Consider the following 18,906-nt stretch of genomic DNA (forward strand, 5'->3'; position numbering starts at 1 on the left):
AATAGTTATTCTGGCATGAAAAGGAAACTTCACTTATAAATTATTAATTCTATAATTTCCAGTAATTAGCTGGAGTTAATCAGTTACTTGTATCCGCAAAAACCAAGCTATACTAAACACTGAATAAAAATTGAGTTTAAATTATTAAAATTGGGGCTGGGATTTTGGCTTAGAGGTAGAGAGCTCGCCTAGCACATGCAAGGCCCTGAGTTCAATCCTTAGTACCACATAAAAATAAATAAAGGTATTGTGTCCAACTACAACTAAAAAATACATATTAAAATTTTTTTGATTATTAAAATTATACAAAGCAAAATTTATTCTATAAAACTTTACAATGATTCACTTACCTTTAATGGAAAGCCTTTTTAAAACATAATTTTTAATATACCAATAGCACGGCCATAACAAAAGAACTTAAATGCTTTCAAACACCATATTTATCATCCAGATCTAATTGGATAATATCTAGGATTGGTAGAAGTTATTCATACCTAATACTTGCTCATTTCATTTTCTTATAAACATACAGGTTCTGTGCAGCTTTATTTTCATAATAATCCACTGAGGCAGGCCAAAAAAGGTGCAAGGGAACCAAAATCTACATTATTCTGAGTAAAATGTCATTTAAAAAATCAAAGTCGCTAGGATATAGTGATCTCTCTCTCTGAAAATTACAATATTTCAACATCTGTGCAAATGCATGCCACCCCAGAATTAAATATCAATACATAAAGAAATGCTATGAGATTTAATAGCATTTCTAGAGATTTATTTTATTTATTTTTTACCTGATCTGCTGTTTTCACCAGAAGAAATCTGGTGTTCTAAAAGATGAGGTACTTTTTCTTCAGGCTCTGCTTGTTTAGGTGGAGGATTAAAAACATTTCCAGCTGGTAGAGCAGAAGTAGCAAGACTGCTGGCAACTGGACCACCTGGTAAAACAAGACTACCAAATCCAACATCCTTCACAGCTTCAGGGGTCATGGACAGTGGCGGTTGCACTAAGGCTGTTTAAAGAGAGAAAAATGTATCTCAGATTTATTAGCTAATGAATTCATGAGCTACATTTTCTGGCTGCTTGAATGATTCACTTTATGGCATCTTTATTACTAAGGACATTATATAATAAATAATGCTCAAAAGGACCAATGAATTATCATGAAGAGAATAAGGCATGTTTACAAAACTTTACTTTTAAAAATAGGGAACACCAACAGGTATAAGAAGCATTTTTTTTTTTTTTTTAACAGAAGTGTTTAGTAAAGCAAGAACCAGTACTAAAGAAAATTCCAGGAATACAAAAAATTACTTTTCCAAAGACACTAGCCAGAAAAGCAAAATATACAGAAATGATTAGCACAGACTAAATGATTAGCATCAGAATGAAAATCTGCCCATTCTCCTTGAACCTACAAGGTACATTCTTACATTCACCACCTTTTTTCAAATGAAATTAGAAATACAGATGAGATGGACTACAAATACAAAGCTATTGAAATCATGTTTTAAAGAACTGATAGAAAAATTCTCAAGACCAAATGTCATCTATATGAACTAGAGGAATGTTAACTACACAACTATGATTTTCAAATCATATTTGGAGATTTTAGGAAATATTTTTCGTCACATTTGACTCTAGAGTTACCAGGACAAACTGTTAGCACATAAGAGAGCAGTAAAATACAGATTAAAACCCCTATGATCAGGCAACAGGAATTATTAAAAATGAGACAGTGTGCAAGCAATCTGGAGCACACCAGAACTTCTTTCTATTAATCAATTCCAGATTTTCCAAACTAATAAACTAGGAATAATTAGGAGGCAGGATCTAGCGTAATTTGTGTGAATTCAGAAATAACTTCTGAACACTTAGTCTAATTTTCTGAAATAAATAATTATTCCTAATTAACCAAGAATATTAAAAAGGAAAGATTCTAATATGCCCTAAACACTTAAAGAAGAATTCATTTAAGAATCCTAAGAAAATACTGGATTAGACAAAAGGAAATGAAGGGAAGAGAGGGTAATGGGACTAGGGAAGACAGCAGAATGAACCGGACAGAACATTCCTATGTTTATATATGAATACAAGACAGGTGAAACTCAACATCATGTACAACCACAAAAATGGGAAGTTATACTCCATGTAGATATAGTATGACAAAATACACTCTATTGTCATGTATACACAAGAACAAACAAAAAAGAATATTAAGAAAATGCATTAGATATCCAAAGTTAAAATCTCTATTTAGCATATATATTCTTTTGTAATATGGGCCTTTTCAGGTCTAATTTTTGACATAAGCTTGACCCAAATTACTAAAGGTTTGTTTAGAAGATTAAAGAACAGCTACAGGGAAAACACATGAAAGCAATAAAAATGAATAAAAGGGCATATTTAACATTTCTGAAATGTCCAAAAATAGGAAAAAAGACTAAGGAATTAAAGGTAATAAATGTCTGTAATGATTTACATTTCAGCTCATGTTTTCCTTTTGAAATGTTTATTCTAGTAAAGAAAACCAGGTAGGCTGGGGTGCCTATTCTATGAAAATGTCAAAAAAATGAAAAATTCACACATGAAGCTGGTGCCACCACTACAAAGAGCAAATTATGTTTTCAGGTGACTGTAGGTTAAGGGCAACTTGATTAAACATTTTCAATAAATACATATTCTGAGGATAAAGATATCAGTGGAGAAATGTTAAGTTTCATCCAGAATGCTTGTTAGCACTAACACTGGCCTTTTCACAAAAAACTATTGTGTATTGGGTGTGCAGGTTTTAATTATAAGAATGAAAATAAGTAATCAAGTTAATGTTTTCAGTAGAATATAAATTTAAAAATCAAAGTAGCTAAGTAAAAAAAAAGTTCTATAAACTCAAATTGTTTTACAATGTATGTTCATATTTTTTTTCCTTTTCAAAACATGTACTGTCTAGTTTTATACACTGAAAATTCCTATGCCCAAAGAAATCGCAAAAGCAAAATGAAAATCTTATACCCCAATTGTGACCTCTAAATACTATATCCCATTTGGAGAAATGATGGATTCTTGAACTAGAGCAGGAAAAACACAAAATCAGTCAGGGACACAATGGGCCAAAAAAAGGCTAAGAAGCCTTGAAAAACTAATGCAATCATCTTAACAAAGAAGCAACCAACACATATGTTCTCCAAATTGTTCAAAGATGAAGCAATCTGAACTTCATGAAGAACAATAAATGCAAGTGATTGGAAGAAAGTCTCTTAATCCATAAACACTGAGAAAGCAATCCAAAAAAAAAAAAAAAAAAGAAGAAGAAGAAGAAGAAGAAGAAGAAGGGAGGACAAGGGAGAGGAAGAGGAGAGATATAAGAAATCCTCCCTGCCTCAGTTATTGGTTATCACAGGAAGGCTCCCTAGAACTAACACATCATACTGAAAGATGGAAATTAAAGATAAGATTTCACATCTACCCTGACTTTCCTGCCCAGACTAAACGAGTACCATTAGTTGATGAGAAATAATTTGGTTTTTTTTTTAAAATGAAAAAACTCTAGTTAAGCAATGTAGAAGGAATTCTAGATTTTAAAAGATACAACTTTGCAATTAATGGCAAATAATTCAAGCAACAATGGCTAATGGATGAAACCATCATATAAAAACTTGAAGGGAAATGTTTCAAATGACCAAGTTCCACTACCTGAATGTTCTGATCCATCATAACATCATTAAAAGTGGAAAATACCAAAGGCTAACCCTAATGTAAACTATGAACTTTTTCTGTAATCATGTCTCAATGTGGGTTCATCAGCTGTAACTATACACCATTCTGGAGAGGCTAGGCATGTCAAGAGTGCAAGTATATAGGAAATTTATGTACCTTTGGCTCAATTTTACCGTGAACCTAAAACTGCTCTAAAAAACAAAGTAAACCACAAGGTAAAAAGATAAGATGCTACATGACTTCTGATGTGATGTCATGCCAAGTTTAAGGCATTTGGCTTATTAAGTATTCTTGTGAAAAAAACTAAACTAGGATTTAAGTCTTTAGTGCTCACTTCCATTGCATAAGAAATGTAGAGACACAGGAAAAAATTTAATACCACAAAGATGCAAAAATTCTAAGCCATTATTTGGGATATTGTATATATATAAAAACTGAACTGTTTCTTCAACATGTAATGAAGAATAATGAAATGGAAGGAGAGTTTAGGTGAATCTGCTCTAGATTAAGACATTTAATAAAGCAAACAAAAACCACAAACATGATGGGGGGTAAAAACTGAAATGTCTCTTCAACATGTCATGAAGAATAATGAAATGGAAGCAGAGTTTAGGTGAATCTGCTCTAGATTAAGACATTTAATTAAGCAAACAAAAACCACAAATATGATGGGGGGAATTTCTTGAATTTTGACTTTCTGACTACTAAACTCAATTTCAGAAAAACATTTTGAGACAACTGAGCAAATATAGAAATTGCCATAATACTGTTAATTTTTAGAAATCATCTAACAAATACATTTGTTTGAAAACTTTCATTAAAAATATAAATTCACAGGAATTAGAACCAATACACTTAATACTACTGGGAATAAGGAAAATTCTAAGTAGAAAACTCACATGTTGGTACTACTGGTGGAATTGCAGGGGGTGGTACAACAGGCGGGGGAACTGGAGGGGGCATGAAACCTACATAGGAGAAAAAAATAAAACAGTAAAAGTATTTGTTTCAAATCAGAGATTTCAATAGCTATAAATGAAATTCCACATTCTTTTCTGGAGATGGGGATCCCATTGTGTTGCCCAGGCTGATCTTGAACTCTGATCCATCAAGCCTCAGCTTCCTGGGCAGTTGGCACTACAGGTGCACACGACCACATTCAGCAAAATTCCACTGTTTACTACTATGCCCTCATATTTATGCATATATTTTCTATTTTTTAAATGACATTTATGTAAAGCATGTACTTTATTAAATCCTAAATTAGGATTAAGCAGGGAGATACTGATCATAAACACATTGTATGTATTTACTCATTCAAGTCCTGAGACACAATCTGTTGCTATAAAACCAATGATTAATTCAAGTCAGCTAACCTATTTACATTAAGCACAGAGTGTGCATGGGACAGTGAAACACATTTCAAACTACTGATCACATTATATGCAATGTCATCTATGAGACACACCATTTTAGTTCTTTGATACATATGCTGTTTACCCATTAGATCAAAATATTTTCATTAATCTTAGAGACACTATATGTTTTGAGGACTAGAATAAGTTTTCATTTTAATACTGCCTTTTTTATTATTTTAAAGATCAAATGATCATGCTATGAATGTGATTCTTTGCATTTTTTATTTTAAACCAAGCTACCAGTAAACGTAATTAGAAAACAGTGATAAAAATAAAGATATTATCAACAAATTCAATGATGGAAAATAATTTACCAAGTCTATGTGGCATAATTATTAAAAGTATAATTTCACAATAGCTTCAGAAATTTTCATTTTCAAATGAATACAGAAAATAATGGAAAAGAGTAATTTCTTTCTTTCTTTTTTTGTGATACTGGAGGATTGAAATAAGGAGCATCCTACTGCTGAACTAAATCCATAGCCCTTCTAATTTTCTTTATATTGGGATAGGGTTTAGCCAAGGCCATCCTAGAACTTGTGATCCTCCTGCCTCGGCCTCCCAAGTTGCTGGAATCACAGGAATGTGCCACCATGCTCAGTAACAGGAAAGATTTTTCAAAATTTAAAATATTAAAGATAAAATTCTTATTAAAATCTGTCCATTTTAGGAGCTGGGGTTGTGGCTCAGTGGTAGAACGTTAACCTAACATATTTGAAGCCCTGGGGTCGATTCTCAGCACCACATAAAAATAAATAAATAAAATGAAGGTACTTTGTTTAACCACAACTAAAAAATAAGTATTAAAAAAATCTTTCAATTTTATATTATATATTAAACAGCAATTAAATTTTTTACATTAATCTGAAAAATAAAGCATTCTATGAAGATTAATTTACTTTTTTGGGGCATGGGAGGGGGGCGGGGGGCCCCACCAGGGATTGAATTCGGGGGCACTCAACCAGTGAGCCACATCCCCAGCCCTATTCTGTATTTTATTTAGAGACAGGGTCTCACTGAGGTGCTTAGCATCCCACTGTTGCTGAGGCTGGCTTTGAACTCACAATCCTCCTGTCTCAGCCTCCAGAACCACAGGGATTACAAGTGTGTGCCACCACGTCCAACATTAATTTACTTTCTACTCTTGTTGACCATTTTTAAGAACTATATCCAATGGTTAAGAATATAAATCAAAGAAAACAAAGTACTTCTTTTAATGTGCAAATAATTTATGAAGCTAAAAACTATTTTGAGAAACAATACCTAAATCATTTGATTCCTGTTATCTTTCCCTCATTCCTTTAACTTTCCGTGGTCTAATACTAAAAGCTCTATAAACTTTATAAAGCAATTACATATACTTAATTGTTAAGATGTGTGTTAAGGGCTGGGGTTGTGGCTCAGTGGTAGATCATTCGCCCAGCATATGCAAGGCCTTGGGTTTGATCCTCAGCACCACATAAAAATAAAACAAAGATATTGTGTCCATTACAACTAAAAAATAAAATTAAAAAAAAAAAAAAAGGTGTGTGTTAAGTAATTTATAGTTTTTAACATAAAAGCACTGATTTGGGCACTTTTGCTTATCAACAATTTATTAGGCCAACAAAAATATTCTAAGTTCAATCAGCATTTTAAAATATAATTTCTAATATAATGGAACAATCTACAGAATTTTATGCAAACTTGCTGATCAAAAATAACGATTATAAATAACTTTCAGCTGGGCAAGGTGGTGTATGCCTGTAATCCCAGTTATTTGGGAGGCTAAGGCAGGAGGATTGCAAGTTCAAAGCCAGCCTCAGCAATTTAGAGAGCAACTTAGCAAGACCCTATTTCAAAACAAAAAATTAACAGTCTGGGATGTGGCTCAATGATTAAGAACTCCTTGGTTGATCCCCAGTACCAAAAGTTTTATATTAAGTGTTGTTATCTTCAATTATTTTAAAGGAATTCCTTTTTCTCTGTCAATGCTTCTTCCATAAATGTGCCTTCTGAGCACAAATTAGTAATGAAAACACTCTGGCCCATCTACAAACTTAGAGGAACAAAATCTGGTATGCTAAGGTCTAAGAACCACTGGCTCCTTGACATTTAAGCCTGGAAAAAGAACAACTTTATTGATATTCTAAATACAGTTCGAATAATAAGGTGAGTAGAGTGTTTGCTTTGCATGCACAAAGGCCCGGTTTCAATCCTCAGCAACACAAAATAATAATGTGAAAATTTCTTACCAGGAGGTGGTTGTGAAGGGTTAAAACTTGCTCGCAGAAAAGGTGGTGGAGGTATTGGGCTGAATCCAGGAGGCGGAACTGGCATGGACACAGGAAATGCTGGTGGAACTAAACTAACTGTAGGCACCGCTGGTGCTACTGGAATCTTTAGTGGATAGGAATTTTAAAAAAAGCCACTTATCAGTTTATTCACTTGCAATGATCACATCTTGGGATAGCTAAAGGTAAATTTTACATGTATGTGTAAACTTTTAGGAAAGCAACCAAATATCATTACCAACCCCCACAATTTTGTCAATAAGTATACTTATTAAGGTAAAAGCAAGGCAATAATACACAATAGATAATTTACTTGGAGATTGTGAGATCTTTCTTATATTCAAATGATGTAAAATAATGGATGCCTGGTTGAATACTTGAATATTAGGATTAATTTTCAACTGCCTACTAATCTCCTATCAAGCCTAGATAATACCTACCAATGTTACAACACATGAAATAACAGCTTTAGAATGGCTCAAATTTCTCTTACATTTATCTTCTTATCCCAACATAAATATCCTTTACTCATCTTAGGTACAAAATTTCCTAAAAATTTACCTGCTGCATAGCTTTACCTAAATTTCCCACTGTATCAACTGTCTATTCAACATCTCAAGTTCACTGTCTAAAAGATACTTCATACTTAATATGCACATACAAAACAACAAACTCCCAATTGTGCTTCCCAAAAGAACTCTTCTCACAGTCTTTTCCATTCTTATTAATGGTAAATCCATCTTTCTAATATCTTAGACCAGGAAAAAAAAAAAAATCCTTGCCTCTGCTTTTTCTCACAAATCCATATTAAATACTTCGAGAAGTCCCATTGATCATAACTTCAAAGCATGTCTAATATTTATCCAATTCTCATTACTGCCACAACAAGCAGGCTATTTGGAGTCACCATCATATCTCACCTTTATTGCTATATTGGTTTTTAACTGGGCTCCGTGCTTTTATCAATGCTCATTATAGCCTATTTTCAAAATAGTAGTCAGCACATTCCTTTAAAACTATCACGTCAGATCAAGTCATTCCTCTGCTCAAAATCCTCCAATGGTTCATCTCATTCGGAATGACAACCAAAGACCTTAGAGAGGTTTACTGTCAACTAACCTGTCTCTCACTGGCCTTATTCACCGCACCTGGAACACACCAAGTATGTTCCTGGCATACAGCCTTTCAATTGGTGGTTCCCTTTACCTAGTGGGCTCCTCCTCAGATATCCACATGATTAATTCCCTTAGTACCTTTGTTGCTCAAATGTTAAGATTCTCAACTAGGTCTACCCTGGCCATTATATTTAAAATTATAAGGACCTACCCAGATACTCCTAACCAGTTTCAGACTATCTTTACTCTTCCATAGCATCTCACTCTTATTTTACATTCTCTCTTCCCTATTAAAAATGAAAGCCCTAAAAGGGCAGGATTTTTTTTTTCCCCTCACTAATGTGTTACTCTAACCCCAGGTTCCTAAAATAGTGCATGTCTCAGAGTCAGAACTCATTAAACAAAGAAAACAATCATGCAAGTTTGCAGAGGCAATATTTTCCACATTTACCTTGTTTAAACTTCTTGTTTGGCACCAGCAAAAAATCTTTAAAAAGACTAAAGAGATTTGAAAGAAAAATTCTTTGCCTAACATTACTGACAAGTACCTTTCCTACCTTGAACAATTTCCTCCAAGTTTTTATAAAGTAAATAGTGAATACATGAGTAAATACAGAAATGTAAAACAATATATACTTTTTAAAAAGAAGGAAAAAAAAAAACCACACAGCACTAACCTGCAACATGGCAACAGGTGGAGGGAAAACCTCTGCCTGGGTTGTGACCACTGTCTCCTTTTCAACTGGAGTTGGACTCTGAGTTGTCTGGACCGTCTCTTTAATGGGTTCTGAACTCTTCACTGTTTCCCATTCTAAACAAAATATTTGAAATTAATTTCCTTTGGATAGGTACAACTTTTCAATTTTTCCTATTTATACATCTATATCACATCTAAATCCTTCATCTACCTTGGTAAACTTTAGGAAACATCTACAACTTCGGTGCACTCTAGGTTTTTGCCCAGATACTAAGGAGTCCAAAAAAGCTTGATAAACAAGACATCTAAAGATAACACTTAGAAGAGATATAATAGAAATATATCACAAAGGATGTTAGATAAACCAGGAACCAGCCTTATCTATATTTTCATCACAAGATACAAGAAGAGACTAACAAAGGAAGTATTAACTCAATACAGAAAAATCTTCCTGAAAATAGAACTATGCAAAAATAGCACAAAGAGGCCCTATGGGTCCCCCCCCCCGCCCGTGGTTCTCCAACTCATTTAAAATAAAAAATCAAATAAGATTAATAAGAATTTACCCCTTTGTACCCCTTAGCCTTCATCTCATACTCCTCCCTCTCCCACTCTGCTAAAGCTACACCAGTCTCCAAATTTCTGAATATAGACTTGCACTTCATGTTCCCGCTGACTGAATGCATTCTCCCCCAGAGGCTGTCTCACCTCTTTAAATAACTATCTCTCCACCAGACCTACAATCACTTAAAAACTGTAATACTTAAACACCCATATGCTTATCTTCCTTCTCTGCTTTTTTTTCTTATAACTTATTGACACAAACACTATATAGTTTGTATTTTTTTGTATGTATTATCTATTTCCATTATAACATGGATTGGCAATCTCTTCTTATGTAAGTATCACAGACTTTGTGGGCAATATGCTCCCTGTTGCAACCATTCAACTAATATTGCCAACAACAAGTCATATGAAATAGGTAACCAAATGAGACTAATATATTTCAATACATTTTTTGTGCAGAACAGCACACTGGCAGGATTTGACCAATGAACTGTGACCCCCCCCATGCTATACCTCATGTCAGTAATAATTTTTGTATATTAGTCTCTGTCATAATTCCCATTCCAAAAATTAGGACTTACAAAGAAAAAAAAAAAAGGAACCAAGGTCTCTATTAAAATAATAAACGTTCTGGAGAAGAAGCTGAGGTGGGGTAAGGGAGACTAACAAAGAAAACAACTAAGGTCTTGCTTGACATTGGACTCAAAACCTTCACCCAGGCTAAGCACACACTCTATCACTGAGCTACATTTCCTACCAAGAAAATAACAGAAAGAAATTATATAAAAATATCTACATTGGCCCAAGAACAAAAATATTGTGGAAATTAGCCAATTTTAATGAGAGCTAAGATGTGAAGAAATAAGTCACCAATCATATTTCAATTCTTTCCCAAATATCAATTAAATATTTCCTTCTGGATATAACTGCTAATTATCTTGTGAATTTATAACTGAAATCTTTTAATACAAAAAAGGTAATTTTAAAAAAAAAGCAGACCAAATGATGTAGGTATTCCAGAAGTATTATTATATTGCATGAATGTGAATTGCAGCTTTTTAGACTAAGACTCTATTACTGGGGAGGCTGAGGCAACAGAATTGCAAGTTTAAATCCAACCAGCAAAAGTGAGGTGCTAAGCCTGTCACTAAAGAAAATACAAAATAGGGCTGGAGACATGCCACAGTGGTTTAGTGTCCCTGAATTCAATACCCGGTACCACCACCCCCCCCCCCACACACACACACACACAAATTCTATTACTGCTATACCCAACATGGACAATATTCAAAATAATCTGGAGAGGTTCTCAAAGACTTTCAAGCTCTCAGTTCCCACTGAACTCAAAAAATTAAAAATGTTTAGTCAAAAAACCTTCCATGTATACAAGTGTCAAAAAATAAGATATACATGAGGAATGCTACATTTACAATACACTTCTAATCCACAATTTTCTAATTATGCTTTTAAGACTTACGAAATAGGACCCATTAAACATATATACAATGGACACAGCAGTGTTCTTTTCCCTCTTTTTTGGGAGATGAATTCAGTAAATAAAATAGAACAGTTCACTCTATCACCCCAAATCCATTTCAAATACAACCTTCTAAATGTACCTTTTTAAATAATAAAATGGCCTTAGGGGGCTGGAGTTGTGGCTCAGTGGTAGAGCACTCGCCTAGCACATGTGAGGTATTGGGTTCAATCCTCAGCAACATATAAAAATAAAATAAAGGTTATTGTGTCTATCTACAATTAAATATTTTTTAAAAAGGATTTAAAAATGGCCTTACGGTTCTTACCAGTATTTACAGTTTCCTGATCAATCATGCCTCCTTCTGCAAAACCATCCAAATCATCCACTTTAACTTTTTCCCATGGTATATATGTAACTCCAAGATCCACATCCCAGAATTGTTTGTATTCTGTTTTTACACCTTTATTTAAAGCCCAAGCAATCTATTGGGAATGGGGAGAGGAAAAAAAGGAAGCTCTTATGTGTACTATAACAACAATGCAAAAAGTTCAAAACTTTATTTTAATACTACAAATACAAATAAAATTAGTTTTGCTAATTTTAAATCTGCATTAGTATAGTGTGTATGAGATTTATTTCCACTTCCTACTGTAACACTAAATTAATACATTACCAGAGACAATCCAAATATTGTTTTCACTATAAAAAGGTCAAATTTACATTAGCAATAATTAGGATAGTTATTACAATTCAAACAAAACCTGTACACCAAGAAAGAAAATGACTAGCTATACTTGAGTTTACAAAAATAACTTTGCCATGAAATGGCAAATAAAATAAACAGAAAGGAAGCTCATAAAATGGTACCCTTGTTTACTCAGAAAATTGTACAAGTGTGGTTTTAAGGAATAATTTAACTAATGTTTGGTTACTGGACTTATTTTACCTATATCTAATTCTGTAACTCAACAATACTGAAGGAATGTTTCTGATGAGCTGTGCCTATAACATTAAAATGAAAACAAGGCTAAGGGCTGTAGCTCAGTGGTACAGTGCATGCTCCACAGGCTTGAGCCCTGGGCTCAATCTCTGGCAGTACACCATGGGAGAAAAAAAATGAACACAGCTAGGTGCAGCAGTATATGCCTGTAATCCCAGTAGCTCAGGCAGGATCATGAGTTCAAAGCCAGTCTCAGCAAAAGCAAGGCTCTAAGCAACTCATGAGACCCTACCTCTAAATAAAATACAAAATAGGGTTGGGGATGTGGCTCAGTGGTCAAGTGTCCCTGAGTTCAATCCCCCAGTACCCACCACACCCTCAAAAAAAAAAAAAAGAACACCAAAAAATAGTTGAAAATCCCTCCCCCATCCCCTGCTCCTCCAATCTCACCTTAATAACCTTGGAACCGATTTTATATGATCCGGAACTCAGTTTCTGAAGAGCCCGAAATGCATCTTGTCGATGTACCATACAGACATAAGCACAACCCCTGGGAGGAATCATCTATTTAAAAAAAATAATTTTTTTGTTTTTGTTTTTTTAGAAAGAGTATAAGGATGGAAATTCATGTTGGATTTTATAGTTTTAGTGACACAGAACACTGACTACTAACTAATACACCAATTTTTGTAGGTTAATCAACTAATTTCCCCTGTCCTTCTGTTTATTGATTTTGTTTATGTATTATTAATATTATTTATGTACAATTAACTCAGTTAAAAACAAAATTCAAAACCTAATTTGGCTTCATTTTAAGTCATAATATATATTTGAAATCTTAAATATTGAATGTTAAGATTTCTTGAGTACAAAATAAAGAACTATTAAAACAAAATAAATGTGTATCTCCATATATAAAATACTACCAAATAAAAGGGAAATAATATTGTATAGCCAAAATGTTTGAAGGCAAATAATTTATTTCTAGTGATACTCTCAACTTTTCCAAATGATTAACTAAGGAATGTGTGAAGGGTTTTGTTTTGGGGAAGTATCATCCTTAATATAAAATCTGTATTCTTTAAAAATCGATGATAAAACTACATTTGTTTTATTTTGAACAAGACTTCTGAACAAAGATTTTAACAATAGGAAAATAATCTCAGTTACACATCTGAAGAATGATTCATGAAGCATGTAAACTACTACACTCAAGTGCCCATGTGAGAGTGATTACTATTCTGTGAGACTGTTTCTTATATTCATCTTAAAAAAGAGAGAGAAAACAATACTAGGTCACATACAGTGTTCCTGCTAATTCAAACATTTGATGTTAAGAAAAAAGTTCTAGTTGGGTGTGCTGGTGGTGTAGCACCAGCAATTCAGGAGGCTTATGCAGGAGGATAACAAGCCCAAGGTCAGTCCTGGTAACTTAGTGAAACCCTGTTTTAAATTTTAAAAAAAGGAACATACCTCAGTAGTATAACACTTCTGGGTTCAATCACCTGTATTGCAAAACTAAATAAATACAGTGCTAAACTGCTAAAAAATCTACTACTAAGCTTAACTAGGAAGTAAAGTAGATTCTTTAAATGAGTGAAAAGCTTGACTTTTAAAATTCAAATTATCATTTAAAAGCTGGTACTTACATTAATGGATTCAATTTGTCCAAACTCTTCAAAAAGATTGGTTAAATCTTGCTGTGTCGCTTTCTTGTCTACCTGACCAACCCAGAGAGTAGTGCTACATACTGTCAAGAAATAAAATAGACAAAATTACCTAAATCACAAAGATATGTAGTTACTTCTTTCAAGTAACTTTAGGAAAAAGTATTAATGACAGATAAAATTCATGATAATATACTTAAAATACTTATTAATGGACACTTGTATCTGTTATGTTTTTGATCGAATTAATTCCAACTACTCAGTCACATTTCCACTGTGTCATCCTCTTGCATGTCACCTGTTCTCAATTTTACCCGTGTCTGCTGTAGGAGATTGTGAGTGGTATGTGGCATGCTACACCAGAATATGGGAGGTTTTGTTTTTGTTTTTATCTTAATTCCCCCAGCTGACCACAATGTGCAACAAAGTTTTAAAACCATTTCCCATTACAATCTTATCCATCAATCTTTCAAATATCTTTTAGTATTAGAATGAATAAGTGGATGTTTTCCCTACAAACAAATAAATCTGAAAGCCATACTACCTACTTTATCATTAAGGAAATAATAATACTCTGCACAGAGATTAAATGGGGGAAAGACTATTCAGGAAGCCATCCAAGAAATGACGATCTTCTCTTGGCACGAAGACAGGGAGAGTGAGGTTTGGCCGTGGGAATTATACCTAACTATACCACTGCAAAGGACTGCCCAATGCATGTGACCTTTATCTTCACTTTACTAGGAAGATCCCCCATAGTAGCTCTGGAAATGGGCATAACCAATTAGGAACTGAGCAGCCCACCTTTAACCTTTTTTGGTGAAAAAGAACATTCTATGGAAGGCCTTTGATGTTTCTCGATATAAATAAAGCAGGCATGGGCTCCATTTTGCCATAGTCTACAAGCTCGATCCCTCTGATCAGCTTGCCCATTCTGCCCTGCTTCTGACACTACTTTCTGAGTTCTAGTTTTCTAAGTTTTTATTTCTCAGCCAGCCCATTCCACCGAGGGAATCCCATCCCACTGCCTATGCAGGACACGGGCAAGACAACTGAATTATAACTCCTTGTTATCATTTTATTTCCTTAATAAAATGTAGACTCTCTGCCTACTTTCACCTGGACTATGCCTTCATGAATACCACCTTTCACTGAGGATACTTATATTACAGCTGACACTAAGTTTTAATATACTGACTTTGGATTTATGTCAATGTCATTTTAAAAATGAAGTTTCCAGCTTTCTGACTACCTTGATCTTGATAGGGCAGGTCTAGAACAGGCTCTACTCTGCGGTCAACTTAACCTCACACTGGAGTACGATTGTTGGCAACAGCATTATTGGGTCCTTCCACTCTGGCTTTTCAAAACACAAACATCTTCCAGACCTATGTAAGCCATAGAAATTATTTAGCTATCACAGAACACTAATAAATGTTCTTTCACTGCTAGCTATTCTTTGTCTCATGTAGCATTATCCTACACATATATAATACTTAACCAAAAAAATCTTTCCATCTCATGATCCTTAATATTTTTAAAATTTTAAATTAGAGCTTTAGGGTTTTTTGTTGCTGCTGCTGTTGTTGTTGTTAGAGAGAGAGAGAGAGAGACAGACAGAGAGAGAGAGAGAGAGAGAGAGAGAGAATTTTTTAATATTTATTTTTTAGTTTTTGGCAGATACAACATCTTTGTATGTGGTGCTGAGGATCGAACCGGCCTGCATGCATGCCAAGCGACCGCACTACGGCTTGAGCCACATCTCCAGCCCTAGAGCTTTAGTTTTAAAAGGACTACAAAGTCTCTTTACTGTGTGCTATAATTTGGATGCAAAATGTCCCATAAAGAGTTGGCTGACAGGCAGTGATACTATTGGGAGATGGTGAAACTTTTAGAAGGTGATGCCTAATACAAGGAAAAATAGGTCACTGGGGGCTTTCCCTTGAAGGTGATACTGGGACCTCAACCCCTTCCTCCCCCTCTCCCCCCCTCTCTCTGCTTCCCAGACCCATAATGTGAAGTGGTCTCCTATACATTCTCCCATGATGCACTGTGCCACCACAGGCTGAATGACAACAGGACCAAGCAACCATGACTAAAACCACTGAAATTGTAAACCAAAATAAAACTTTTCCTTACTGAGGTGGTTACTTATTATATTTTGTTACAGTGATAGAAAGCTAACTTACCTGCCTTCTAATGCAAATGTTTTACAAATTGCAGAAATACTGGATATAAAATATCTTTTGGGGGCCCATTATTCAATCTACCACAAACCCTTAGCAGACTGATGAAGTTATTTGACTAGTTCCTTCCTCTTCCTTACTCTGCCTTGCATTTTCTAGCTGTCTTAATATCCCCAAATTCTGTTCATGTTTCCTAGCTCTTTCTTGTAATCTTTCTACAATTTTTCCTAAGAAGCAAAAATGATTCTCCCTGACCCCATGAGAAGTTGTAGATACAACATATCTCCCAAAAGTTCATGTGTGAAACAACCCAAGAATTTTCAGATGAAACGATTAGATTATAAAGGATGTGACGTAATCAGTGGATTAATCCACAAATATGAATTAACTGGGCATTAATTGTAGACAAGCAAGATACGGTTGGAAGAAGAAGGTCACTGGGGTTGAGCCTTTAGGGTTTACATTTTGTCCCTGGAATGCAGAGCTCTCTCCAAACCCTTCTGCCATGATGTTCTACCTTATCTAGGGTCCAGAGCTATGGAGTTGGCCAACTATGAAATGAACCAATGAAACCAAAAAAAAACTTTTCCTCCTCTAGATTATTGTTATTGATTTTTGTCATTGCTATGAAGGCTGACTAAAAAAGGAGAGGACAACTTGATTCCTGGAATGTTACTGTTTGTTGATGCTTCATATTTCTTGGACTATTTTCAAAAATCTTGTGTTCTCAAATCTACTCTAAGCACCAATAACAGGGAAGCACAACCCCATGAGTTTATTATATGTAGAGAGAATATTGATCAGAGGAATATGATATTGTTTCAGAATAAAAAGAGTTCTGCAGTTAACAATGTGAGATATATTCTTCACTGTATTTTCTAATTTTATTTTTACTGTATGATATTTTACTTATGAAAATAACAATAATAAAACCTAAATTTACGCCAGGAACGGTAGAACATGCCTGTAATCCCAGCGGCTTAGGAGGCTAAGGCAAGTAGACCTTGAGTTCAAAGCCAGCCTCAGCAATTTAGGAAGGTCCTAAGCAACTCAGTAAGACCCTGTCTCTAAATAAAATATAAAAAAGGACTGGGGATGTGACTCAATGATTAAGCACTTAGGTTTAATCTCTGGTGCCACAAAAATGATTGATAGATTGATTGATTCCATCATTTTACTCAGCCATAAAAAGGAATGAAATCTCTCATTTGCAGGATCATGGATAAAAAAGGAGAAGACTGTGATAAGAGAAATAAAGGGGGCGCACACACACACACACACACACACACACACACACACACAAAAAGAACACCACATATTCTCACTCAGATGTGGAAGTTTAAAAAAAAATGATTTCATAGAAGTAGACTAGAACAAAGATTCAAGGGTTAGCAGAGATTGGAAAGGTATGGGAGAGATGCATAGAAAAAAGCTGATTATTGGGTACCAAAAAAAGTTGATTTTCTTCTTCTTTCCCTTTACTTTTTTGCAGTACTGGAGATTGCACTCAGGGCTTCCTGCATGCTAGGCAAGGGCTCTACCACTGAGCCCTATCCCCAGTTCAGCTGGATAAGAGGAATAAGTCTGGTGTTTTATAGTAAAGTAGGGTGACTAGAGTCAAAAGTTTATTACATTTCAAATAGTCAAAAGAATGTTCCCAGTAAAAAGAAATAATAATTGTCTGAGATGATGGATATGCTAAATGCCCTGACATAATCATTACATATTGTATGCATGAATAGAAATGTCACATTGTACCCAACAAATATGCACAATCATTGGGTGTCAATTAAAAAATAATAAGTTTTAAAAAAAGAAAATAGATTCCACGGCCAACAGCTATGTAATGGTGACAGCAACAATGTGAGAACTAAATGAAAGAGTCTCTAAATAGTAGCTCTACCTTCATACTGGTTAATGAGTAATTCTGAATGTTCTACTGGTAACCATGCAAGGAGTCATAGTAGAGATTTTGGACATTATTCCTTTATCAGACAGCACTTAATAATTTTACATTTAGTCTCTCACCCAAAGGAACAAAGAGACACATACGAAGATAAAATATCAATATTAAATTAATACTACCTCCCATAACCAGATTCTCAGAAGACAGCCAAGACCTACTCGAACTGCCAAAACTTAATCAGAAGATGGGTGTTGCTGCCTTTAATTTTAGGCCTGCAATTTCATAATGCTTTAGTAGCACACATTATACCAAATATTTATCTATCCCTCATGCAGAAATAATTTGGAAACCTTCAGAAATTAGGTACCATGATTAATGTTTACTTCATAACAAATGATCATAACTTGCTACATTTTATATACCTCTGTGCCCATCTACAGTCTACTAGTTCACCTTAGAAGTGACAACCCAATAAGAATGCCCTTGCAGAATTCAGCAGTAATTCATTTTATTATGCTATATTTAACAATCCTATTATATGAATGTCCTCTAGTCTGCTCCTAAAACAAACTCAACCATTACTAAATCTGTTCTAATTATACACAAAAGATTAACATATAAAGAGGGAAACAGCCTGTACAATAGAATTCCTCATCTAGAATTAACCTGCAAGTTTATAATATGGTTTAAAAATTATTGCAAAGTAGGGCTATGCGTATGTCTCCATGCTAGAGTACTTGCCTAGCATGAGAAAGTCGCTGGGTTCAAGCCCTAAGTCTGCAAAATTAATAAGTAAATTTTACACACACATACAAAGTGTATACTTCATGTAATAATTACTTCTATAAAACTGGTGTTCACAATTGGTTAGGATGCTGTAGATAAAGAGAAATTGCATTATGCTATAGATATTAACCTGGTCTGCTTTATGTGTCATTAAAG

At 34.4% G+C, this 18,906-nt stretch overlaps 1 protein-coding gene across 9 annotated transcripts in view; it reads right to left on the reverse strand.

The window, feature by feature from the left end:
* Scaf8 (SR-related CTD associated factor 8) overlaps positions 1 to 18,906 on the reverse strand; it is a 212,126-nt gene that overhangs the window by 125,925 nt on the left and 67,295 nt on the right. For all 9 annotated transcript variants that reach the window (XR_013091587.2, XR_013091586.2, XR_013091588.2 and 6 more), the window contains 7 exons: positions 13,855 to 13,955; positions 12,656 to 12,769; positions 11,591 to 11,747; positions 9,199 to 9,332; positions 7,368 to 7,512; positions 4,615 to 4,683; positions 792 to 1,010 (listed from right to left, as the gene is read on the reverse strand). Coding sequence is in view for 6 of the 9 variants with exons in the window: in XM_076858100.2 (XP_076714215.1) it covers positions 792 to 1,010; positions 4,615 to 4,683; positions 7,368 to 7,512; positions 9,199 to 9,332; positions 11,591 to 11,747; positions 12,656 to 12,769; positions 13,855 to 13,955 (939 nt within the window). In the remaining 3 variants the exon portion in view is untranslated. The remainder of the gene's footprint in view (positions 1 to 791; positions 1,011 to 4,614; positions 4,684 to 7,367; positions 7,513 to 9,198; positions 9,333 to 11,590; positions 11,748 to 12,655; positions 12,770 to 13,854; positions 13,956 to 18,906) is intronic.

The sequence above is a fragment of the Callospermophilus lateralis genome, chromosome 6 (assembly GCF_048772815.1).
Source record: "Callospermophilus lateralis isolate mCalLat2 chromosome 6, mCalLat2.hap1, whole genome shotgun sequence".
Classification (NCBI taxonomy): Eukaryota; Metazoa; Chordata; class Mammalia; order Rodentia; family Sciuridae; genus Callospermophilus; species Callospermophilus lateralis.